Source organism: Mus caroli, unplaced genomic scaffold, assembly GCF_978045245.1.
Source record: "Mus caroli unplaced genomic scaffold, Mus_caroli_1 scaffold_17, whole genome shotgun sequence".
Taxonomy (NCBI): domain Eukaryota; kingdom Metazoa; phylum Chordata; class Mammalia; order Rodentia; family Muridae; genus Mus; species Mus caroli.
Genome location: NW_028227272.1, coordinates 46,690,433 through 46,718,394, shown reverse-complemented (window position 1 = coordinate 46,718,394; position 27,962 = coordinate 46,690,433). Strand labels below are relative to the sequence as shown.

General features: G+C 39.4%; 1 protein-coding gene across 2 annotated transcripts in view; it reads right to left on the bottom strand.

The window, feature by feature from the left end:
* The window catches only part of Ift57 (intraflagellar transport 57), a 59,328-nt gene extending 32,154 nt beyond the window's left edge, over window positions 1-27,174 (bottom strand). Inside the window, exons 1-5 of one of the 2 annotated variants that reach the window (XM_085832200.1) lie at window positions 26,845-27,174; window positions 24,335-24,497; window positions 23,076-23,194; window positions 20,133-20,223; window positions 14,396-14,464 (exon numbers count right to left, since the gene is read on the bottom strand). In XM_085832200.1, coding sequence (XP_085688326.1) covers window positions 14,396-14,464; window positions 20,133-20,223; window positions 23,076-23,194; window positions 24,335-24,497; window positions 26,845-27,056 — 654 coding nt within the window. In that variant the 5' untranslated portion in view covers window positions 27,057-27,174. The remainder of the gene's footprint in view (window positions 1-14,395; window positions 14,465-20,132; window positions 20,224-23,075; window positions 23,195-24,334; window positions 24,498-26,844) is intronic. The other variant, XM_021184843.3, reaches the window with a different exon arrangement.
* Between the last annotated feature and the right edge of the window lie 788 nt (window positions 27,175-27,962).

Below are 27,962 nucleotides of genomic sequence, written 5' to 3'. Positions count from 1 at the left end.
CAAAATAAAAGAAAGAGAAATTAAATAGTCCTGAGACTCCTTGGAGGGAAAAATGACATTTTGAGAGTCATAAAAGTGCACTGTACATGATAAAATGGCAGACCTCAAATTCCACCTCTTATTTCTTGAGTTTTAACTGTCTGCTGGCCCCTCCCCATTGATTCTTATTATAAAGTAATTTATGTTTTAAATTTCTTAGTATTTTATTTTATGCTTTGATATTTTTCATATTATGTATTATCATGTATCACTACACCTACGGGGTTAACACTTGTCAGTCATGTTTCTGTTAGTTACTTTTGTTCTTTTCCTTCCACCTGTTGCTCTAAGTAGAGTTCACATAGGCATAGGAAATGAGGGAAGACTCTGTCTTTCTCTCCACATTAGTAGTCCGTTATATCATCACCATTTAACCTGAAAAGTCAACGTTTATCATTGATTGACATCCTTTCCTGTTAATATTGCCACCCATTTACATCATTTCATGGATCCTAAACTAGTCTATTGTTCTGTTTCTGAGCCAGCCATACCCACCCTGACTTAGATAAAAAGCACAAACAATTCTATGTATCCTTCACTCAGATCCCGACATAGCAGCTCTGACATAAACTAAGGGCAGAGGGAGAGAGAATAAAGGGTGTAATGTTTATATCTAGATGCTGATATTTAGAGATATTTCCACATTTCTCCCTCTGTACTCTTCTGTGTTTTAATTTACAGGAAAGATTTGTTTTAAAAATAATAAAACTTGAAGCTTTTTTTCTGCCTTCATATACATGTACATAGATTGTGGCAACAATAAAGGTTTGGTTAGGTTTCAATTTGCAATTTTGGCAAGTGATCATGTACATAACTAACCTTGTTCTCACCCCTCCCCCCACTCCTTTTAATTCAGGGAACAGCAATTCCTTCCTCAGCTTTCAAATGAGGTGAGTACATTACTATCCCCTCTCTGTCTGTCTCTGTCTCTGTCTCTGTCTCTGTCTCTCTCTGTGTTCCTGTGTTGGGGCAGGGTAAAATATAAGCTAACTTTTAAAAATAAGATGAAATTTAGGTGGGGCAGGTTTAAATGAGAAAGGAGGAAGTGTGTTTTGGCAACAGTGAGCTCTAAATGCATCCTTACGAAGGTGTACGGGATACAGAGCGGAGAGCAGAGACAAAGTCAGCTGTTTACAATGACGAAAATAGCGAGAGCCAGAAGACTGAAATAGGAATGAACACAGCTTGTAAAATCACAATGAGAAGGTGAGTAGGAACCAGAGAGAAGAACGCTGCTGTCTGAAAATCTAGGTCATAAAATGTCACTTTTGTCCTGTGGCCGGGAAGAGGCAGAAGTATGAATAAGGTCTGCTGACTTCATTTACTTAGCAGATAAATATTTACTTGGTGCCTACTATCACCACATATTGTGCTCGTCCTGGGAACAATGATTCCAACGGAAACCTCCCTGCACCAAGTACTCTACTTCTGCTTCAGAAAGACCTACGTGTTGTTGTAGGTTTATGGGCACAGAGTTGAATAGGGTGGAGCTAATGAGAAGTATAACTGAGGAGGGATGAGCTAAACCTTATCAGGTAGATATGATGACTTGAAACAAAAGACTAAGTCAAAAGGGTCCCATAAATGGCAGGGCTGGGGTTTATCTGTAAAGGGCTTGCCTTGCAAGCTCAGGACCAATGTTTAACTCTCCAGATGCCAGATAACAAAGGCCAGGCACGGTGGCATGGTGGCATGCTCTCAGCACCAAGGAGGCAGAGATGGATGAAGTCAGTCACTGCACAACCCACTTAGCTTGCCTGTGAGTTAACAATAGCAGATCTTACTGTAAAAACCAACATAGCATGTGAAGAATGACAGCCTAGGTTATCCTCTGCAGACATGGGTAAACACATGCAATCCCCAACACACACACACAAAATACATAAAGAAGAACACACACACACACACACACACACACACACAACGAGACAGAGAAGAGGCAAAGAGAAATATATAAAGAAGAACATCTACACACACAGAGAGGGGGTAGGGCAGAGTAACAGAGTTATACAAACTGGAAAGCCAAGGAAAGAGCAGGCTTACCTTGACTCATAACAGTTTGTGAAAAACACAAGGTTAGGTGCATGAAGGGCAGTTACTGACTGCACACTGAAGTCTCATCAAAACCTTAGTGCTTCACAACCATGTACATACACTTGTAGGCAGAAAAAGGTCTCAAAAGTGATTGAAACCAGGATAATCTTACAAAAACCATGCATTGGTATTCAAATACAGGGGCGGGGTGACAATATTTTGGAAAAGGGCAGGGGTGGAGCAGAAGATAAGTATGGAAGACCATTAAAGTCTGCTGTAAGATTCAGACAGGTTATAGAGAACATGGCCTTGCAGCACAGCTGAAAGGAGGGAAATGAAACACATAGCAGCCACTGTCACGGTTACCACACTGCTGTCTTGGGGAAAGGCATCAGTCAGATACACTAGTATTCTAGGAGTAAGTCAGGAAGAGGGGCAGAAGACTGCAAACATTCATTTTATGGATGCCCATTTAAGACACCTAATCATACCATTTATATTTACTCCTAGTGTTGAGTCAGGAAACAGAACCTGCCCATTTATATACGGACAGTTTGAAAATGATACCTGAAAAACAAACACATTGTTCTTCATTAAATTCTCCTGTGTCAGTTCTGGAGGAGAGATCAGATTTTGAAAGTAAAGCTATGGTGTAACCAGGGTTTCCCAGTTTACCCTAAAATGCAAGCTTACTGTATGGATGTCTCATCAAGGCGACGGCAAGCTAAAGAGCTGTTTGTATCTACGCCATTTTAGTTTTCCTGCTGGGAACCCAAATGCAGTAACTGATTCCAGCCTTTAGGAAAGGTGAACATTCTACAAAATAAGAACTACAGCAAGCACATACTCTCTGCCAGCAGGATGTCAGGTGCAGACTGTCCACAAGTTAGGTTATATTAATCTCAAAAGAAGCCTGGGAGGAATTGTGTCCCCACATTAGAGATAAGAAAGCAGCATCAAGGAGAGGTTAATTAACTTCTAGGGTCCTGTGGCTAGAGCATACACAGTCAGAACTTTCATCAAAGGCTATTTCCGGCATTGCATCTACCTTTAAGGCCTGGGCTTGGAGCTGAGCAGGGACCTTGGAAAGTCCTTGTTCCATCTCCTTGCTATGTCTGCAAGGGCCAAGATGGAAATAAGGATGTCTATTCAAGTGTGGATTCAAAAGCTAACTAAAGATCAAGCGAACAGGCTTTCACACCCAGCAAGATCTGCCTTTGGAGCCTTCTCTGAGCGAGCAGCTCATCTTTTCTTCTCCAGCCTACATTCCCTATTCTCCCCGTGGATGGAAAACTGATGGGGTGGTACAGGTTAGCTGCCAGAGAAATAAAAGCATTTACTTAGTCACAATGTCCCACTGCAGTCAAATGGGGGGCATTTTAATCCTTGCTCTGGCAAAATACCAACCAGAGACTTCGCTTACAACACAGACAGCCCTACCACGCAAACCAATGGTTGGGAAAGGGGAGAAAAGGCTCGTTTAAGCTGGAAACAGAATGGAGGGTAGGCTACTGTGCTGTAAAGCAGGGCTTCCCCCAGACTACTCAGAAAGGACATTTCATTGAGAAGGAAGGTATAAGGTGAAGTAAAATAAAGAAAATTCAAATTATGGCATTTAGTAGGCAAACCATCCCATCCTTGTTTTGATTACAACACAGCAGTCCTGCCTGGATGACCGTCTATAAACCTAAAGTGCAGTCTGCATTCTAAGGCCTCAGTTTCACCTCCATTCAGCTTTTGCTTTTTAAGCTAAAAAGTTGCTTATTCTTGGTATAATGAGAGTGTTTCTTTCTTCCTTTCTTCCTTGCTTTCTTTTTATCTTCTCTTGCTAAGTAATTAAAAATCAATTGTGTTTAAGGCTTTTGAGAGACTTGGTTTTATGCTGCATAACTAGGGATTGGGTTTCTAAAACTTCAAATTTAGCAACTCAAGGAAGAATAGTATCTATGGCATGTTTGAAACGAAGTGATGGGCAGTTAAAAATAGAACAGAGCCTAGCGCACAGCCACTGCTTACATCCTTTTCACTGGGTTGGAGTGCCACATCTGCATTATGCAGACAGGACACTGGGGCTGGGATTCTGAGGCTGCACAAGGAAGGGGGGTGGCCAGCAAAGCCACCATGAATGCACTGGCAGTTTCCCCAATGACAAATGTGATGTGGAAACAGAATGACCAGCAAACCTCATTGACACCTTGTCACGAGAACCTGTCCTCCTTATGTCTGCCCGCTCTCATCTCTGCAGGTCCTTCACCTTCCACACCTTCAACAGGTGCTGCCCAGTCCTCAAAACTTCAACTGAGCATTGGAGGACCATTAGATGAGTTTAGTGAAATCTCAGACTCAAGAACACTCTAAAATTAGAGAATGTGGAAATCTGTGGTCCAGCCTTAAGGCCAAATACCATTCATAAGGTTCTTCTTCTAAGAAAAGGTATCCCAAAATTCAGGTAATTAATCTACAGATGAAATTTGGGAAAACCAGATATCAATTGTGGCTGTTCCCTGAGAAGTATGCCTGGCAAGTTCACAATCAGGGGTAAGGAAGCTATGTGGGAAGCTTAGACAGGAAGAACGGCCTTCAAGACACTGTGTTAAATCTCAGAGCAGCACACCTTCTCCTAAACAAATCAACTGTCAGCATTAACCACCCACAGGAAGAGCCTTCGCTTCCTTCAGTACTTGAGGCATACCTGCTGTGCTGTGATTTGCTTAGGCAGCCCTTTACAAGTTAAGCCCACAGGAGGATAGTAATTCCATACATATTCTTCTAGTTAGCAGGTGCAGCCTTCAATATATTGTGGTATTAAAGAAGATGGGTCACCAGGTTCTCTCTCAGGGAAGGGCTTACCAAGCTGCAGGGAATGTGAGCAGCAGATGGCCTGCTGCTGTCTGCATCCCAGGCTGTCTCACCCTGGAGCAAGGCATAGGGCAGCCTGCCGCCTGGGACTCAGCCAGGTGGAAGGCTTGTGCCAGGGCTCCTCCCCAGGATGTCTACCACGTATTGCAACTCGACTCCTTTCTCTGCCCCTTCATTTCGTCACCACTGTTCTAATGGAACGAGCATCTCCCTTCTGTCCCCACTGACTACTTACTTATTGAGAACATGACCCCTGACATGTCCTTCTCATTGCCTTTCTTCTTGCTTCATCTTACCAAAAGCCAGGAGAACACTGTCAGGTTTCCAAATCCTAGAATTGTGCTACTTAGTGCATATTGAGGGTCTAGGCTTCATTTTATTTAGTGAAAGGAACACACACACACCCACACACACACACACACACACACGCACCTTTCTGTGTTTCATACATAGTACAGAGAAGCAACAAATACCATTGAAAAGATCTTTTCTCTATGAAGACTAAATCACACCTTGCTTACAAAATTCCATATATATATATTATACACTTAGCACGTGTTCATTCAGTATTATTGATTACTGAGTAACTGCCACCCACCAGGCACAGGTTTTCAAAAAGGCAGTAATGAACTCCTGCTATAGAGGTGTGTGTATTCTGGAGATGAGGTGGATAATAAACAGGTCAGTAATTACTAAAATAGGACACTGAGTCTCTCAATAAAAAAAGGCAGTGTGAGAAGATACAGAATAATGATGGAAGCATCCACTGCTTGAAAGTTACGAGTAAAGATAGCTGTTACCCATACCTTCCCAGGTCACGAGTAAAGATAGCTAGCTGTCACCCATACCTTCCCAGGTTTGCAGCCATACACACGTTTGGTGCACTAGTTTTCTTGACACTATGCAGACCAGCAAGTTTACTGAAAGGGTATCTCTATTGTGTTGTGAGCCCACCTGCTGCATTAAATATAAGATCTTAAATCTATATTACTAACCTACACTGCAATTCTGTCTTGGGGAGGAACAGCCTGAGCCATTAGAAGCTGGAGTCAGTCACAGCTGTGCCAGGCAGATGGCTTTAGTGGGCAATATGATAAGCCTGCCAGGTTTCTCAAAATATGAAAAGGGTTTTCCTGTCTCATTAGTACTTCATGGTTGACCATCCACAAACACCTGGCACTTAGACTTCTTCCTCCAGTGAAAATGTCACACAGTTTTAATTCCAAAGGATATATATTATGCAATCTTTGCCAAATGAGCTAATATATAAATAATTGATAAGCTCAGATATAGGAGGAGGAAAACCCTTCTTCATATGTCCTAATTTCAGTGACAAATTAAATTAGTGGCAAAGGCAAATTTAAGATACTTTTGTTCTTCTCAATATCAGCTATCTCTTCAAAGGGAAATTCCACCTTCACAGACTATTTATCCATCTATAGACATAAACAACACAAATCCTATATAATTTTAATTTTATCCTATAAAATTTTAATTGCTCATTAGGATCATGGGTGAGGAGGACACAACACCTGTTTCAATACCACCAGGAGTAACTCTGACCAGCAGGATCCAGGGACACAGGAACCCCACCTGACCAGTGGCTTGGGTTCCTTCCGGTCTGACCTGGTTTATCTTGGGCACAAACTTGGCAACCAACCCCACAGCCCCCAGAGGAGGCTCCAAATCCCAGGCACACTAGCACGCCCAGGATCACAAGATCTCTGAGGAATTGCATGCTGGTCTCCAGTTGAGCTGAGGTCTGAACCCCAAAAATGGTGATAATTGACCCACATGACACAGTAGGCATTCCCTCAAGCTCCTGGAAATCTGGCTCCTGCCTAAGTTACCAGTGCCTTGGGTTCCTTCCGGTCTGACCTGGTTTACCTTGGGTGCAAACTTGGCAACCAACCCCACAGCCCCCAGAGGGGGCTCCACTCTCAGGCACACTAGTACGTCCAGGATCACAAGATCCCAGGATCACAGGATCCCAGGAGCTTGGTTACACAAGGATCTCAGGGTCTCAGAGGCAGCTTGACTCCCAGGAACTCTGACATGCCCAAAATCTCAGGATCACAGAGACAGCTGGACTCTGAGTTGTCCTGATTCAACCAGGATTACAGGAAGGACACGCTCCAGTCAGATATAGTGAGGGCAGGGAGCACTAGAGATAATCAGATGGCGGGAGGCAAGCATAAGAACATAAGCAACAGAAACAAAGGCTACTTGGCATCATCAGAACCCAATTCTCCCACCATAGTAATCCCTGGATACACCATCACATAGGAAAAGCAAGACTCGGATCTAAAGTCACTTGTAATGACGATGATAGAGGACTTTAAGAAGGACATAAATAACTCCCTTAAAGAAATAAAGGAGAATACAGGTAAACAGGTAGAAGCCCATAAAGAAGAAACACAAAAATCCCTTAAAGAATTACAGGAAAACACAATCAAACAAGCAAATGAAATGAACAAAACCATCCAAGATCTAAAAATGGAAATAGAAACAATAAAGAAATCACTAAGGGAGACAATCCTGGAATTAGAAAACCTAGGGAAGAGATCAGAAGTCATAGATGCAAGCATCACCAAACAGAATACAAGAGATAGAAGAGAGAATCTCAAGGGCAGAAGATACCATAGAAAACACTGACACAACAGTCAAAGAAAATTCAAAATGCAAAATGCTCCTAACCCCAAACATCTAGGAAATCCAGGATACAATGAGAAGACTAAACCTAAGCATAATAGATATAGAAGAGAGTGAAAATTATCAACTTAAAGGGCCATTAAATATCTTCAACAAAATTATAGAAGAAAACTTCCCTAACCTAAAGAAAGAAATGCCCACGAACATACAGGAAGCCTACAGGACTCCAAATAAACTGGACCAGAAAAGAAATTCCTCCAGACACATGATACTCAAAACACCAAATGCATTAAAAAAGAAATAATATTAAAAACAGTAAGGGAAAAAGGTCAAATAACATATAAAGGCAGACCTATCAGAATTACACCAGACTTCTCATCAGAGACTATGAAAGCTAGAAGATCCTGGGCAGTTGTCTATACAGACCCTAACAGAACACAAATGCCAGCCCAGGCTACAAAACCCAGCAAAACTCTCAATTACCATAGATGGAGAAACCAAGATATGCCACGGCAAAACCAAATTTACACAATATCTTTCCACAAATTCCGCCCTACAAATGGAAAACACCAGCAAAAGGAGGGAAACTACACTCTAGAAAAAGCAAGAAAGTAATATTCCAATAAACCAAAAAGAAGATAGGCACACAAACATAATTCCACCTCTAACAACAAAAATAACAGGGAGTAACAATCACTTTTTCTTAAGATCTCTTAACATCAATGGACTCAATTCCCCCAATAAGACACAGAGTAACTAACAGACTAGATATGTAAACAGGACCCAGCATTTTCCTGCATACAGGAAACCTACCTCAGTGACAATGACAGACACTACCTCAGAGTAAAAGGCTGGGAAACAGTTTTCCAAGCAAATGTTCCCAAGAAACAACCAGGAGTAGCCATTCTAATATGGAATAGCATCGACTTTCAACCTAAAGTTATCAAAAAGGATAAGGAAGGACACTTCATACTGGTCAAAGAAAAATCTACCAAGATAAACTCTCAATTCTGAACATCTATGCTTCAAATGCAAGGGCACATATAAAAGAAACTTTACTAAAGCTCAAAGTACACATCGCACCCCACACAATAATAGTGGCAGACTTTAACAACCCACTCTCAGCTATGGATGGATCATGGAAACAGAAACTAAATTTAGACACAGTAAAACTAACAGAAATTATGAACCAAATGTATCTAACAGATATTTATAGAGCATTTCATCCTAAAACAAACGAATATACTTTCTTCTCAGCACCTCATGGTATCATCTCCAAAACTGACCACAAAAATTGGCCACAAAACAGGCCTCAACAGATACAAGAAGACTAAAATAATCCCATGCATCCTATCAGATCACCACAGATTAAGGCTGGTCTTAAATTCCTACAAAAACAGCAGAAAACACAAATACACATGGAAGCTGAACAACGCTCTACTCAATGATAACTTGGTCAAGGGAAAAATAAAGAAATTAAGGACTTTTTTAAAGAATTTAATGAAAATGAAGACACATCATACTGAAAATGATGGGACACAATGAAAGCAGTGGTAAGAAGAAAACTCACAGCTCTGAGTGCCTCCAAAAAGAAACTGGAGAGAACATCACGAGGAGCTTGACAGCACACCTAAAGCTCTAGAACAAAAGAAGCAAACATACCTAAGAGGAGTAGATGGCAGGAAAGAGTCAAACTCAGGGCTGAAAACAACCAAGTGGAAATAAAAGAACTATACAAGGAATCAACAAACCAGGAGATGATTCTTTACCAAAATCAACAGGATAGATAAACCCTTAGCCAGACTAACCAGAGGACACAGAGAAAGTATCCAAATTAATAAAATCAGAAATGAAAAAGGAGACATAACAATGGAAAAAGTAAATTAAAAAAAAACCCATCGGATCCTACTACAAAAGTTTATACTCAACTAAATTGGAAAATCTGGACGAAATGCACCATTTTCTAGACACATACAAGGTGCCAAAGTTAAAACATCTAAACAGTCCCATATCCTCTAAAGAAATAGAAGCAATCATTAATAGTCTCCCAACCAAAAACGTTTTTTTCTCTGTGCCCATGTGCTCAAGACTCTTCCCCACTTTCTTTTCTATTAGTTTCAGTGCATCGGGTTTTATGTGGAGGTCCTTGATTCACTTGGACTTGAGCTTTGTACAAGGAGATACGAATGGATTGATCTGCACTTTTCTACATGCTGATCACCAGTTGAACCAGCACTATTTGTTAAAAATGCGTTCTTTTTTCCACTGGATGGTTTTAGTTCCTTTGTCAAAGATCAAGTGCCCATAGGTGTGTGGGTTCATTTCTGGGTCTTCAATTCTATTCCACTATCTACCTGCCTGTCTCTGTACCTATACCTTGCAATTTTTTATCACTAATGCTCTGTAATACAGCTTGAGGTCAGGGATTATGATTCCCCAAGAAGTTCTTTTATTGTTGAGAATAGTTTTCACTATCCTGGGTTTTTTGTTATTCCGAATGAATTTGCAAAATACTTTCTAACTCTATGAAGAATTGATCTGTAAATTTTTATGGGGATTGTATTGAATCTGTAGATTGCTTTCAGCAAGATGGCCATTTTTACTATTATTCCTGCCTATCCGTGAGATGGCAGATCTTTCCATCTTCTGAGATCTTCTTCAAAGACTTGAAATTCTTATCATACAAATCTTTCACTTGCTTGGTTAGAGTCACACCAAGGTATGTAATATTGTTTGTGACTATTGTGATTTGTTTGAGTTAATTTTATATCCAGCTAATTTGCTGTGGTTGTTTATCAGCTTTAGGAGTTCTCTGGTGGAATGTTTAGGATGACTTAAGTATACAATTGTATCATCTGCAAATAGTGATAGTTTGACTTCTTCCTTTCCAATTTGTATCCCTTTGAACCCCTTTTGTTGTCTAATTCCCCTAGCTAGAACTTCAAGTACCATGTTGAATAGACAGGGAGAGAGTGGGCAGCCTTATCTAGTCCCTGATTTTAGTAGGATTGCTTCAAGTTTCTCTCCATTAACTTTGATGTTGACTACTGGTTTGCTGTATATTGCTTTTACTATGTTTAGGTATGGGCCTTGAATTCCTGATCTTTCCAACATGGAGGGATGCTGAGTTTTGTCAAATCCTTTTTCAGCATCTAATGAAATGATCATGTGGCTTTTTTCTTTGAGTTTGTTTTTGTAGTGGATTATGTTGATGAATTTCTGTATATTGAGCCATCCCTGCATCTCTGGGATGAAGCCTACTTGATCCTGGTGAATGGTCATTTTGATGTGTTCTTGGATTTGGTTGGCAAGAATTTTATTGAGTAGTTTTGCATAAATGTTCCTAGGGGAGATTGGTATGAAGTTCTCCTTTGTAAGGTCTTTGTGTGGTTTTGATATCAGCTCTACTGTGATCATAGCAGCCTTATTTATAGTAGCCAGAAGCTGGAAAGAACCCAGATGTCCCTAAACAGAGGAATGGACACAGAAAATGTGGTACATTTATACAATGGAGTACTACTCATTAAAAATGATGAATTCATGAAATTTTTAGGCAAATGGCTAGAACTAGAAAATAGTTCTAGCAGGAGTGGATGGGTTGGGGAGCAGGGGGAGAGGGTATAGGGGACTTTCAGGATAGCATTTGAAATGTAAATGAAGAAAATATCTAATAAAAAAGAACTATTTCTTCATGTATGGAGTCTGTTTAGACAAATATAAAGGCCATCAAAAAAAAAGAAAGAAGGAAAGAAAGAAAGAAAGAAAGAAAGAAAGAAAGAAAGAAAGAAAGAAAGAAAATATCACCCTGAGTGAGGTAACCCAATTGCAAAAGAACACACATGGTATGTACTCACTGATAATTGGATATTAGCCCCAAAGCTCCAAATAACTAGGATACAATTCATAGACCACATGAAGCTCATGAAGAAGGAAGACCAAAGTGTGGGTGCTTCAGTCTTTCTTAGAAGGAGAACAAAATACTAACAGGAGTAAATATGGAGATAAAGTGTTGAGCAGAGACTGAAGGAAAGGCCACCCAGAGACCGTCCCGCCTGGGGATTCATCCCATATACAGTTACCAAACCCAGACACTATTGTGGATGCCAAGAAGTGCATGCTGAAAAGAGACTGGTATGACTGTTTCCTGAGAGGCCCTGCCAGAGCCTTACAAATACAGAGGTGGATGTTAGCAGCCAACCATTGGACTGAGCATGGGGTCCTCAATAGAAGAGTTAGAGAAAGGACTGAAGGAGTTGAGGGGTTTGCAACCCCATAGGAAGAACAACAACATCCACCAATCAGACTCCCTAGAACTCCCAGGGACTAAGCCATCAACCAAGGAGTACACATGGCTTCAGCTGCATATGTAGCAGAGGATGGCCTTGTCATGCATCAATGGGAGGAGAGGTCCTTAGTACAATGAAGGCTTGATCCCCCAGTGTTGTGGAATCAAGGATGGGTAGGTGCAAGTGGGTGGGTGGGTGGGTGGGGAGAGGAACACACTTATAGAAGCAGGGGGAGGGAGGATGTGACAGAGAGTTTCCAGGAGGGAGGGAAACCGGGAAAGGGGATAACATTTAAAAAGTAAATTTAAAAATCCAATTAAAAAAATCAAAAAGAAAAAACCAAGAATTTCAATCGATCAATAAAAATACCCCTAATTCAGAGTGAAAAGGGGAAATGGGGGATTTTAATTAAAGGAGGGGGAGGGAAGCCAAGGCTGAAGGCAAGAATGTGAGGAGGGAATATAAGAGGAAGAATGTTTGTTTATTCCCAGGAGAGGAAAGACTCAATAGTTATAATTATTACAATAGTTAATCAATAGCTATCCAGCTGTGAAGACTGTGACCCACAAAAATGGCCAACAAGGCAAGATGTCCCTAAAAACTGTAAGAGTGGCACTCATATCGTGTCAGTAACTAACAGCTCTCTAATTGGATTTAATGTCCACACACCAGGAAAGGAGTCATGCCTGACACTGGAAACCTAGCAAACTATCTGGGTCTAGTGAAGCCACTGCTGTTAGGAAAACTTACTAAAGTAGCATACATTTCAACCGCATTCTAAGTACTTATCTTCAGACAACTGTAGTTCCCAACCCTCACTGAAGAAGTTTTTCTTCACAACAGACAGAGATCATTACAGAAAATCACAGCAAAAGTGCAGAGAGCCACCTGATCAGAGTACCTGACCCTGTGGATAAACTAGAACATAACTCCTGCACCTAAGGCAGAGAGGTAACATTGCAGAACAGAAGACACAGACACTGTAAGAGCCAGAGGACCAGAAGTCTGTTGTGAATGTTTTCTAGAAATGACAGGAAAGTGTCATCCATAATACTTCAATATAGCTACCCAAATGAGACCCAAATAAGGACAACACCCATAGATGTGCTAAAGTGGGAGGGGAAAATCTAACAGTCCTCTACCCCTACACAAAGAGTTACTGGGAGCTAAGGGATGCTGAGAGATGAAGTCTTTCTCCAAGGAGAAGCTCCCTTATTGGCTATGCAATAGTAAGTGGCTATCTCTAATGTATTTTATATACAAGCAGCATAAAGAATGTGGTTCTATTTATAGTTTTGCACCTGTGTGTGTGTGTGTGTGTTTGTGTATCAATAATAACAAAGGAAGAAAAGGCCAAAGATTTGAGATGGAGCTAAGGAGGAGAGGCATGGGAGGAGTTGGAGGAAGAAAAGTAAATGGAGCTAATTAATATAATTATATTTTAACTTAAAAATTAAAAATAAGCTTATAGTATATTCATTTATTAAATCATTTATTCAATACTTTGTTTTATAATATGAGAAATGTTAAAAAATAGACAATTATCCCTGTCATGATGAAACTTACAAATCAGAGATGCTTGGGAAACACTATAATGCTTTTAGCCAGCATATAGTAAACATTTTCTATGTTTGCATTTAACTTTTAATCACATTTCCCAAGAAGCTTGGAAATTTGCCCAAGTTTAGAATCTTAGTAAAGTACAGAGCTTAAGCCATACATTTGGCACAATATTACATTTCATTTTAAGTCAGGACACTCACATATGTGCATACACATGCATGTACACCCACATGCACACATAAGCACAAACACAGGGATAATAACTACTGGAAAATCAACAACACTAAGGCAGTAAACAATATATAGAGAGATCATCTTGGGGTAGCTCTAGGAAGTTTTCAAATGAAACAAAAACTAGATCTAAACTGGCTTTGAGGATTCAGACAAGAAAATAGAGGACCAATAAGAATATACTGCAGATCTACTTTTTCGAGGGTACATAGATATATACATTGTTGAAATATGATATACATATAAAAATGCAAAGCACCACAACTTTCATTTAAAATAGCTCACTTACAGTAAGCATAGTATTATAGACTAGATTTATTTTGTTATCACAACAGAGAGAAACTTTCATAAAGCAATGCCTGACAATGGAACAGAATCTACTTTATTTCACAGAAATACAACTTAAGTAATTTCCTATAAACAGAAGTCATCCATTCCTGGTCTACTTCAATGGGTAATAACTTGAAAGAGAGCAATTTAGCTTTCCATAATTAAAAATGGCATCTAGCAAACACATTTTCAGTTTGCCCTAGAGGCACTGTGTGGGTTCCCCAGGCAGGAGGCAACCTCATTCACCCTTCTAGATTTTATGCTTGTTATAATTGTAACATTTCATGTATAGGAAAACAATTTGCATAACTAATTTTCAAGAGGCACACAAAATAGTGCCTGGCAAATGGCCAGATTTCCAGCAGAACACGTATGCTGATTGATTAGCCAATGACACTTACCAAGCGATAGGTCTGGGCCTTTAAAACGTTGAGATCAATAAAGTTTTCTTCATTATCTGTCTCCTCTTCCTTTGAAAAATAAAAATATTTCAAATTAAAAAACCTATCATTTAAAAATAGATTTTTAAATACATAATATCCTAAGCTATGCTGAACTTAATATGACTGACTCCGTAAAGCATATTTAAAAGTCTAATAAATATGCATAAAGTAGGGCACACAATTATTAACAGCTCATATGTTCTTTGAAGTTTTGATGGTGCCATTTAAAAAACCTGTTTCTGCAGACACTGAAAAAGGGAGGGAAAAGTAGGAGGGGAAGGAGTAATTGCTACAGTTCATTGATGAACATAAAAATAGACAAATAGGCCCAAGTGGCATGCATGAAATAGTGCAAGTTTATGGAATTCTGAGCAAGAAGACTGAAATGAAGAGAAATGAAGGCTGAAAGACACAAGTCAGTTCACTGGTTCCAGGGACAGGTGCATGCAGATGCACTTAGACCAATGTGTTCTTATGTGTTTGTACCTGTATCTGTGCCTGTGCATGCTACATGTGTTCCAGGGCTCACGGAAGACAGAAAGCTGGGTGTCAGGTCTTTGGGAAAAGCAGCAAGGTTTTAGCCACTGAGCCATTTCTCCAGAACTGAAGATGCACTTTTCACACTATGTGTGCAAAGCACTCTGGGTGCTCAAGCTTGTTAAGGTATAATAGTAATGTGTGGTGTTCTGCCCTCATATCCATTTAAATGGACAGCCCAAAGGGATTCCAAACTGCTCCTCACCTGAGTGCAGTTGGTTGTGGGGTGTGGGTAGGAAGTGACCCTTTGAGATTCTGTTCTATACACAGAAAATAAGCAGGAACGTCTGTTAGCATATAAAACAATGCCATTGTAGTAATATAGTAGGTAAAAATAATCTAACAAGAATATCTCAATCATAAGGACACTGAACATCATAATGCTGCCAACAAAACTTGGTCCTCAAGTCATAGGCTCTTGTAAACAGAAACACAAACAAACCAGGCAAAAAGTGAGTATCAGAGAGCAAAAGGTTCTACAAGCAGGACTGTTCAAAGTTGCAGTGGGAGATTTCACTTATGGCCTTTACCTTCAGATTTGAGAAATGTAAGCCTTCTGGAAATGGGATGCTGAGACCAGTTACATTAGTATCGCCTGGGAACTTGTTGGAATGAAAATTCTAAGGTCCTATCTGAGATCTACTCCACTAAGGTAAGGCTTGAGAATATGGCTCTAAGCCTTGAAGAAATGGAAAGAATTCAGCATTACACAAGACAGTTTAGATATACTCTATACACTTGGGTAACATTTGTTTTTACTTAAGGTGGTAATAATGGGGGCACAGAGGAATAGACACAACTGACTTGTTTATATGCTAAGTCAATACACTTCTGAAAAGTGGCTTGAGTGTATTCTGTGTTCGTACTATGCAACAACCGGAGTAATTCATTAAAATGCCAATGACTCATTGCTGTTTGAAGAAACAAGGTTACAGGAAAGTTACTCTGACCTCCTCAGTACTGTTTACACAGGTGGCCAGCCAATACTTGAACTTTATTGAACACTAACAGGACGGGGCTTTAATAGTAGACTCTAGCATAAGCCATCATCGGTATATGGTAATGTTTCTCTCAAAGCCCTCATTCATAGGTTCAGGAATTAAGGGCTGCAAACATTAGCAACACCACTACTTCTAATTAGCCATTAGCAAAATCTTTGCATCTAGTTCCTGTGACTTTATTATTCTGTTAGCCTACAGATTCTTGTTCCAAATGGAAGAACACTTCCATTAGGAGACATAATGATGACTCTACTGAGCTGCATGGTCAAACACTATTTGGATACTTTGGGCCCCTCACATTTCTGTATCAACAGGCAAGAGAAGAGTCACTGCTGGCTGGAATGACTGATCCTGACGCAAGGGGAAATTAAGCTACCTTACAACAGAAACATGACTGAGGATGTCTGGAGTACAGGCTACCCTTCGGTGTATCCTTTAGTACTGCCACACTCTGATTACACTCAATGGAAAACCATGATGACCTAATGCAGATGAGACTTCTGATGATCCAGACCCTTTAGGAATGAAGGTTGGCTAAGTCACCAGGTAAATAACCACTGTCAGCTGAGGTCCTGAAGGCAAAGGGAATACAGAATGTGTGGTGAATGAAGGTAGATATAAATAGTAGTTTATAACTACGTAACTTCTTATAGAAATAAGAATTGTATTGTCATACATATTTCTTCTATGTTTGCAAATGTAGTTTTTCTTTTTTATCACCTTTTTCATAAATATAAGATACTTTGTGTCATATACTTAATCAGAATTATGATCTTGCTATTGACTTTATTTGGAGATTAAATGTAATTTAAAGGAGGCCAAGCTGACAAGGGATGTAGGTATGATGGCTAACTCTATGTATCAATTTGAATGAGCATGGGATGCTGAAATAATTTATTAAATATTATTCATGTGCGTATTTCTAGGTGAAATAAATATTTGAATCAATAGAGTTGAGTAGACTGGACTGCATTTTCCAAGGTGGCTGTGTCTCATTCCACCCAAAGGGCCTGAGCAGGACAAGCACACCAACAGATGCTCTACCCTGTACCTTCCTGCAAGCCAGAGCATCAGTCTTGTCTTGCCTGTGGGATCAAATTCAGACAGACACTCAAAGCATTGTGCTCCTTGCGGTTTTTGCAGTCACACAGGAACTACACCATCAGTTATCCTGGGGTCTAGCTTGTCAGGAGCAGGTCTTTAGACTTCTTACCCCCATAGTCACGTGACTCCGTTCCATGTAAAAACTTTCTCTCAGTCAAGCTTGTTGTGTAAATCTGTGATTCTAGTTAGCCCAGGAAGCTGAGGCAGAATATCAAAAGTTTGAGGCCTTCCTAGGCTACATGTGTTCTAGGTCTGCTTAATTCTGGGTAACTTGGAAAGAGCCCATGGTACAAAGGCACTGTAGCTCAGCTCAGGGGAGAATATTCACATGGTATGTGTGAGGCCTGGGTTCCAATCCAATCCCCAGTGCTCCAGGGAAGAAACAAAAACAAACACAGAAACTTTCTTTCTAAAGGTGTGTGTGTGTCCTATTGGTCCTGCTTCTTAGAGAATATAACACACAGAAAAAGAACTTCACTTACTAAATAATATGACAAGAACACTCAAAGGGAATTCAAGCATAAGCTTAGAAGAAATGGCTTGAAACAAGTTAGGATTATTCTCAATGATTTATCTCCGTAATTCAGAAAGCACAATTTCCTATCATCTTCTTGCTTAACTGGTACTAATTCCCTTCTGCTTGTTACTAAAGATATGATCATATAAAGCAAGAATACTCTGCATCATTGTCAGTTTTAAAAACTAATTGCCAATGTGACTTATTTTGATTGGCACTTTCTATTTGAAGGTCCCTAGTTTCTACAAATGATCCTTATCATCTGTGACCCACCCAAACAGCTCTAAACAGGATGGATGGGTTCCTTGCAAGGCTTTGTAGGCACCAACCCAGCTCTCCTTACCAACAATGACAGGGGAAGGAAGAGAGGGGACCTTAGCCTAGCATGAGGAGGTGGAAGAAAAGAGGGGACATGGCAAGCTGCTTGACAAAGGCAAACAGGTTCCAGAGACACCTGCTCTGAGGGAGGCCAGTGGTTTGATCTTCACTTCCTGGTTTGTAAGAACAGTATAAATACTACTGTCTAGTTTATTTCCCTAATCTTATAAACTCAACAATTCTGCTTCAAACTTTAAAGGGCTCAAAGAAAAAAACTTGCTAAAATTTTGAAGAGTTACAAAATAATCCTAAGAGATTCTATGTCAAATACTGAAAACTTGACACGTACCAAATGAAGCCCAGTAAACTGGTGCCATGACAGAGAACAAGATGAGACAGCATCCTCTTAGCTTTCCCCCTACTGATAATAGTCTTTTTTCTTTCCTTTGATGAGTATTTTTTAACTCTTTTTTTTTTATTAGATGTTTTCTTCATATACATTTCAAATGCTACCCCCTTTCCCAGTTTCCCCTCCGAAAATCCCCTATACCCCTCCTCCTCCCCCTGCTCCCCAACCCACCTGCTTCCTGCTTCCTGGCCCTGGCATTCCCCTATACTGGGGTACAGAATCTTTGTAAGACCAGGGGTCTCTCCTCCCATTGACGGCCGACTAGGCCATCCTCTGCCAAACATGTAGCTAGAGACATGTAGCTCTGGGGGTACTGGTTAGTTCGTATTGTTGTTCCTCCTATCGGGCTGCAGACCCCTTCAGCTCCTTGGGTACTTTCTCTTTGACTAGTATTTTTGAGGGACAATTTTGAAATTAAATGTTGGTATACTAGGTCCATGTGTAGACTAATACACTATTAGTTATTAAAAAGACAACGGAAATAACTAAGTAAATGGGAATATAACTAAATAAATGAGAATAGATGAGGATATTTTTTTCTGGTCCTGAGTGGAAAGTCTATTGAACAATAAAGTCTGAATCTCTATAAATGCCCAAATTATTTTTCCAGTTCAGCTGACGCTGCACCCCACTCAACCCCAGAAGCTCCGATTTCTCAAAGTTCCTGGATCACATACAGCACCGTCTTGCTTTTGGATTCCAGGCCATGAGCTATCTACTGCCTCCTACACAACAGGGTTTCAATAGCTGCTGCAGAATTGATGACTACATTTTTCTGCCTTGACTTTCAAATTTTATCATATTAAAAATATTTTTTTAAGCTGACTGGTTTGATTGTGGTCTAGATTAAGAACCAGAGGCCAGACTTGACTATGGCTATATAGTGAGAGTACTAGGCTAGCCTGGCTAGAATGACATTCAGCCTTGGGGCTAAAAAAATTCACAAAAGTCATGCAGAGTCATGTATTTTAATATGGTTAAAAGTATCCTTTATACTTTTAATTAAATATATATTAAAATGCTTTAAAATACTGAGAAATATTAAACAGAGTCTACCTTAATTATTCTATTTATAACAAATATTAATATACTGGTACTAGTACATATTTTACACAGTGACAGTCATGATGACAGCTAATTTTGTAAAACAGCACAAATTGTCACTCTCATGTTACTATCGTCTGTAAATAAGTCATATCAGTTACATCAGATTCTGTTTGGATATAATCCAATTTATTAAATGGTTATTTATTAACTTGTAATATTAAGATAATTCAACAACTAGCAAATTTATAGCTTATATAGCTTATTTATTCTGAAATATGGAGTGGATTATGTACTGGCTTAAAAAATCCCATGAAATCTTCAGTTGGTTTGTGAAAGAAAAACACTACATAAGTTCTCTGCCCCATCCCGAGTCCAGGTCAAAGTATGTGGACACATTCTACAGTGTTCAGCTCAACTCTGACTCCCAAATCCGGGATCACAGGTGTGCACCACCACATTCAGCCAAACATGAACTGAGTGCTATTTTTCTGTTCTAATTTTTTGCAAGTAATTGCTTTTTAAGATCATGCATGTTTGTTAATAAACATTATTCATATAACTGGTCACACACACACACACACACTTAGAATCTCTTCTGAAGTTGACTCAAGACCATAAATATTAACTTAAACAAAGGCCTGAGGACTGATGATGGTACTGCACTTAGAAACAAAACACATTCCAGACAAACACAGGAGGAGAGTTAGCGGAGGGAGAACAAGTCAAAGGCAAGGCCTTAGGGCAGCTGGGCTACACACTTACCACAAATTCTTCATCCACTTTACTTAATGTTAACTCGGCATCATCTTCTGGAACAGTTTCTTCTTCTAGTTCTTCCACTGGGTATGATGGCCTGAAATAACAAGATTTATTGAATGCTTAAAAATTTTTAGTAAGATCAAAAGTGTCTTGTGAGGAATGCCAAAGATGTTTGTTGTGGGACCATTCCCTTTGTTATCCTCCAGTGAATCTATTGTGTTTTCTCCAAAACTTCAATGTTAAAGAAAGCAAAGATGTCTACCACTAAATGTAAAAAGTACACTTACAAAAATAAATTAATGCTGACTATACTATCATCTAACATGTTCACTTACACACACACACACACACACACACACACACACACACACACACCACATAATATCATATGCATTCCATTCCATTGAACAGCAGTTCTACAATTAAACTCTCAGCCTGTGACTAAAGATTAGGGTCATATCTACTGTTTGCTATATAAATTGTAAAGGTCATATTTGTAAATTTATTACTAGACAGATCTTTTAAAATAAATTTGTCCATGTAGAATGGCTACATCAACGACTTTGTAATTGTTATTTATTGTTTTAGCAAACTACCAAAATTGGCTTCCAAAATGCTATCCTAATTAATCCTCCCAAGAATAGTAAGGACTGTTTCAATAGTTTTACCAATATGCATAAAATAATGTGTGCCAATAAACAAGTGAAAAAAATCAGTGTTTCTTTAAATTTGTTAGGCATAAAAGTGATTGAGTAACTTTATATATTTTAATTGATGATTCATTTTTAGTAAAACACAGATTTATACTCTTTAACTTTTATAAATTAAGAAAATTAATGTTTACCGAATCTAATCTGTTCCCTAATTTCACTACTTAGAATCATAAATAGTAAAGACTTATAATTCTTACTTTGGCCACGTTTTCTTGTCCAGACCTTTGATTTAATATTACATATTTAAAGTATTACCCTCGAGCCACACCTCCTATATCTCTCTGATCTTTTAGTATGTCTATAGTTTTAATTTTCAATTCACATTGCTCAAATATGCAATTTATATTTATAGAGAGAGCAAGCTCGATTTTGATTTCTAAAGTCCAGTTAGTGGTTCTAACACTAAAGTGTTGGACAACCATTTCCCCCTTAAGATCTACTTATTTTCACATTAAAAATACCTAGACATATTTGCATTTATTGTGACAATTAATTCTAAAAACATATATCTAAAAAAGTTTAACAAACTATACAGATTAACATGTAATAGGAAGAAAAGACTATTATGAACCAATTCAACATTGTATGATAAATTTGCCAATTTTCATAAGTTAGAATTATATAATTATCTCAAAAACAAAGTTCTTCTAAAAGTCATTTGAAATAGTAAGGAATAAAAATAACCTATAAATAAGAAAGTTTTGTGTAATTTATGTATTACATAGGTGATAGAGTTTCCAACATTTATTACTTTTCAAATGTTTTCTTTTCTTCTCCATGTATATACAGTTCCTACAAATTACCCAAGTCAAAATCTACAGGCCAAGACAAAGATTATACTAGAAACAAAGAAAGTACAAATTGAATAGTGTTGAAACAGTAATAGCTTGCAATGCAGCAACCATACACTGGGATACACTTAGTAACTAACAAACTAGGGCAGCACATCATGTAATTGATCTTTTCTTGAAATCTAACCAGTAGTATTAGAGATTGCAGAGTCATTCTTTACAATGAACGGGATAGAAATGTTTGGGTTGAAACAAAGGAAATTGCCATGTCTTACCTTGAAAGTAAATGGATATCAGTTATTGAATATGCTTAAATCCAATGACAGCTTAAATCCGGTAAGTTTTAATAATATTTTTGAGATTATATCATTCCCCTCCTCTTTCTTCTCTTCAAACCCTCCCATATACCCACCTCCTTGTTCTCTTTCAAATTCAGTGCCTTCTTTTCTTTCATTGGTGTTATACATATGTGCATAACTATTCTTAAATATGTTTCTTGTATATACCCACATACATACAAACACCCACAAATACATTTTTATAAGTTTTAGAAGTACTTACTAAAAGGAAGTATATTTTTACATAAATGTAATTGTGTATGTTTAAATATATTAGCATGGAATAATATATATCTTTTTAGCTGCAGAAGTTTGTTCAAATCTAAACACCAATGCTAAGTCATATTTTATTTGGATCCTGTTCTACATTCTAATTTATGAATAAATAATATCTAATAATCAGTAAATAAAATCTAATCTATCAGCTTTCAAAAGATGAAATGTATATATTTTTATCATACCCTATAAAAGCAGTAGCTTCTGATTTTATTTATCCATCAATATCTACTGAACATATATGATGAACTAAGTGCAATGCTAATTACCAAAGAATACATATGATGAATTTGTAGCAACAAAGTTATACCTGTAAATAATTTCAATATCATAAAAATAAACAATGTGCTTTCAGAGCAGAGAGAAGCTATGGACACTATCCAAGATGAGGTCAAGTGGCTTCATCAGGGTTATTTTTGCCACTGAGCATGGGAAAAGAAAGTCCCACACTCAGTACTGTATTAATTTCTTCCCACTTATATATGAGGCTTTCAGTTCCCTCGACATGCACACACAATGGCTGTGGGTATAAATAAATACAAGCACAGAGAGAACTTAGAAAGTTTCTCCAAACTGGCAAGCATTACAATAATTACAAAGAGGAGAGGCACCGAATGGATGACATCATTTCAGAATAGATTTGGAAAGCATTCTGATTTTGTCTACACTTAATCAATCTTTAGTGCCATTGTCAGTTTCAATCAGTCAGCTCTTGTCACTTTGATTAGACTTCAGAAACAAACAAGACAAACAAGACAAACAAGCAAACAACAACAACAAAACCCATTAAGTCCGTAATATCAATATTGTCTGGGTGGTAATCGTTACCTTTTCCAAGTGAAACCAATATATTTTAAAGCTTCTTCAGCTAAGCAATCAAGAACATAGCATACTTGTTCTCCGTAACCAGACTTTAATTTTGAAGGAGGAAAATCTGCAGTCCTCCCCTGAAAAGATAAAGACATTATTTGTCAGTTACATCCCAGAGGTCAAGATTGTTTCAGCAAAGAACTGCTGAGCACATGTATAATTTTTCCACTTCTCAAATGACAAGATAAAGATAATCCCTTTAGGCATTCATTTCTTAAGTCTTTTCAGTCCACTGATACATTTACACAAAGGAAAATACAGATAGTTTATGTTCAAAGTACCAGATTAAAAGGCACTTACACCCCCATCGTACATGCTTCCCAGACCTCTCAGGTCCACTCACCCTTAGCCCACCCTTGTGACCGCCTCAGGCCCAGCTTGGTTAAGAACTAGGATTCACATAAGCAGTTAGATTGCTGACTGTGGAGAATGGGACATGCAAGCTCAACACTGTTGCTTTGTGTTCCCCAGCACACCTGAGGAAAATCCAGAGGCAGACTGCAGGGGTGATCTCTGTAACCGTGTTCAGTCTAGAAACCAGCAAATCTTTCCTCTGTCCTTTTTTAATATCCTAATTTATTGTCTCTTCAAAGAATGTACTGTAGCCTCCATACAGGATTAAATACCTGACTTTCTGTAATTTCAAATATACATATATGTATATGTATATAAAGGGACAGGGAAACAAATCAGTACTGAAAAGTTATCAGCAAAACTCCTACCATGGTAAAATGTATTTTAAAAAAAGGATACAGTGATTCACTTATGAAAATTAGCAACCTGTGTCAAAAATGCCTTCTTGCCTTTCCCCAGGAAAATTCAGAAACAAAAGTACAAGTGAGAAATCTAACAAATCCAAAACCCTTTCAAAGTATGTTGTTTGCTTTATACTCTGAATGATCCCTTGAGGGGAAGAGCTAAGCAACTACCTAAGAATTTACTTTTGAGGCTTACAAAACTTAAAAAAAATATTATTAATCCGGCCTAAAGAGAGCTTATAGTAACATTTTAGAAGTGGAAATCATGTTACATAAAGTATCAACAATTCTGGGAAGGTCTTACTTTGAAATAAATTTAAAAATCACTCATATCAGTCAATTATCAGTCTGTCTGTCTACTCTTCCAAAAGAGTCATCTAAAAGGCTAGCATCTGTTACTGAACTGTTACTATTGAAATCCACAGTTTGAGAATACGGAGAAGAGAGTATCTCACTTACAAAAGAGCGAAGCTCAGAGAGTATATTAGATATAGTTGCATTGGGATCGTCGTATTCTTGAGGCTGCTCAAAGGCACGGCCAGTTTTGTTGATCAGCCACGCAGCAAGAGTGCAAAACATGTAGAACTGCTCGCCTGGGTTGGTAGGCAGAGCAAAGTAGTGTCTGTTTCAAAGGAAGGGAGGATTGGATGCGTAAGCTAAAGCAAGTCAACAGTAAGGAAGCCACACAGACAAGTCCAAAGTTGCTAATTGTCCCTCAAGCATCCTTCATTAAGACTCTTGAACGATCTAGTGATTCACGGCACCCAGAACGTTTTGAGCCAGTATCAAGGGACAATCCCTACAGCACACAAAATATTTGACCAAAAACCCATACAACCAGGGAATGGAAGGTAGTAATTTTTGAGAATGGCATAAAGCTTTGGTCAAAATCAATTAACTGGTCATGAGTAAGTTCCTCCACCCCCCAAGTGGCAACTGTGTATTTAAAGAGACTAATAACTTAGCATATCTTTACTGGTTGTAGCCTACCAGCTATGCCAAACATCTTAGCTACATATTCCAATCAACTCCTTAAAGTGCTGCCAGGAGCATCTTCCCTCAGTCCTGCACAACCATAACTTTTGGGAATGGAACCCTACACAGGTACATTTCAGAAGTTCTCAACTTAGATGGTGCAGGGTTTCAGAAAGGAACAAGAACCTCCATGAGGTCCCCACACGTCACCACTGCTGCACTTTGCTAATTCCATTACTGTACTAGATATGTTCCCATGAGGGTATGATTTGTACAGAGCTAAGGAGGACATAAAAGGTACAACTAGCATCATCCAAAAAGTTAATCAGAGATCTGCTTTGCTTTATGTTGCTATCACTAATACATATATATATGTGTGTGTGTGTGTATATATATATATATATATATATATATGTGAATTTAAAGAGACTAATGACATCATGTTTTTAAATTGTGTGTGTATAAAACCAATTACATAAGAATCAGTGATCTATACTTCTATTTTCTAAACTTTTTCCATCTAGAAAGTATAAATGTTCAGGCACAGGTTTACAAGGAATTTACCCACCAATAACTGTTTATTCCTTATTAATTATCACTCCTTGAGGACAGAGGAAGGGACACTGACAGATACTGTGGGCCTGTGATGGTGATTCGGCAGCATGAAGGTATATCAGAATCACCTACAGATGCTTTGCCTCCAGACCTTCTGAAAAGGCACACCTGGACAAGAGCCTTGGCAACATCTTCCTACATTTCCACGTGATGAGGACGTGTTAAGTTTGGTGGCAACACCTTGACCTACTGGCTAGAATATCTCCACACAAATCCGTGGTACAAGGTGTCTTGCTCAAGCTTTGAGTTTCAGTACAGCAAGGTATTAATAAGAGCTCATTAATAATATTACTATTAATACTAAGTCCATTTTCCCTTTGTTTGACAGATAAATCTGAAAAACTTAACACTTTTATCCCCACCAAAAATGTTGGCCATCTATATTACTATGACCAATTTATTTTAAATAATAATCCCAATCTAGAAACTTCTATTGTGGATCAGGATCAAGATGATCTTTCTTCTCTAATTTTTCTCCTGTTACAGACTAACTTGGCATTGTGGGCAGATTTTATACAAGCCTAAGAATCCTTCCAGACCTGTCTGGGAGAGGGTAAGAGCTCAAAATGCCAAGAGAAATGATATGTGCCTACCCATAGATGGAAAAGAAAGTACGATAAATAACTTTTTAATTTCTTCTTACAGAATAAAACAAACACGGGCTTTAGAGTGAAGGAAAAGCAATAAAACACAGTTATCACTAAGCTACCATGATTACATGAGGGACTTTTGTCTATCACTCTTGACAACCAAAGGCTCTGCCTTGGGGATATTCCAAACTTTCCCCACCACTGCAAGCCGGAACTTTAGGTCCTATAATGAGGGCCATTCCAACACTTATTTCATTTGCCTTCTCCACTTCCCATTTTCTAAGAGTATTGTTGTTGCAAAAGCACGAAGTCGTTTGAACCATAGTAATTAGCCCACAAGTTTACTTACTACATAACAAGTGCGGCTTGGATATGTCCTAAGTATTCACAGTTGTTAGTTTACAAAGTCTAGCAAAGGAAAACAAAAACTAGAAAGAGATCTAAATGATAAGGGCGCTCATCTCTAGAGATAGGTTTTTCTACCCTTTCTACTTTGGGTATTTAATTACATTTAAAACAAGATTTGTGTTTGGTAGACGGTGTGTGACTGTTTTGAAAAATGGGCAGACTGTCTTCCCCAGTCCTCCCTGCCATTACAAAACTTGTTTACTTTCTCCACAAAATGATCAAGTCTGAAAAACTCCACCTTCCTCAGTGCGGAAGTTTCCTTCCTGAGCACAGAAGCCAGAGGAAGGGATGTGCGGACCCCCGCGCGGGGTCTTCGCCTCACCTAGGGGGAGCGTCCCCCTGGGGTCCAGCCAGCACCCGGCGCTGGGGCAAGGCACGCACCTGGACGGGGGCTTCAGATTGCTCTTTCGGAGTAGCTCCTCCTCGTAGCGGAGCAGCTTCAGCTTCTCCACTAAGTCTTCCATCACCACGAACATGTGGTAGGCCGCTCCCGGCCCGCGCTCCACCACAGCCTCCCCTGCGCCTTCCCCGCGAGCCCGAGACACCCCATCGTCCAAGCCCGACGGCGGGATCACCGCGGCCGCGGCGGCCATCCCTGCTCAGACCCCCAGCGCCCGGCTGGGCTCGGGCCAGGATCTCTGCGGCCTCCGCCGCCCGCACCCCACAGACCGCACAGTCCCCACCGTTACCAGGCGACCGCAGGGCAGCCGGTCACCACGGCAACCAGACCCGCCTCCTTCGCTCTCAGCCGGCCTCTCTAAATTCTCGCCAATCAAAGCTGGATTCTTCGTGACGTCACGCCATGCTGGTCCCCGGCCTAGGAGGTAGCTCCGCCCTATGGGCGTGTCGTGTCGTCCCCCACCTCTTCGGCCTCTCCCGCGCGCCTTAAAGGCGTAGGGTCCCCAGCTATTTAGCGCTGCATGCTCAGTACAGCCAAGAGAAGCACAGGATCTGGTACACTGCTCAGGGCTGCTGAATGAACAGACATCTGGTCATGGAGGTAGCAATTCAAAGGACTGAAACGAAGCGGAACAGAGTGTTGGAGGTTATGCTTGCTCAGTGATTCTTGTTTTATTTTCTCAAAGTGGGAAGTTGTGGTGAAACTCGCTGTCCTTAGGTTCACGTTACCTCAGAAATTCCACACACAAGACTGCTAGTCTGTTTCTTAATTGCTTATTAGGTAGTGCTAGACTTGCTAGTGTATTCTAAATAAGGCTTAAAGTCTTACAAGGATCCTATCTCACTTCATTAGGAAACGGGTTGCTTGGAAGAGGGCAGCTTGGGAAAAGATTTATACTACACATACATTGGCCTCAATCTGTTCCGAGCCCATGCAGATTTAAATTCTTGAGTACTAATGAAATCCCACAAAATATAGTATCTGGAAAGGAAGTGCTGCATTGTAGCACTTACATTTAGATAAGAACATTTCTGCTATTATGTCAGCAGGTATTGACCTAGAAAACACATGGAGACATAACTGACCAAGGATGTGACTT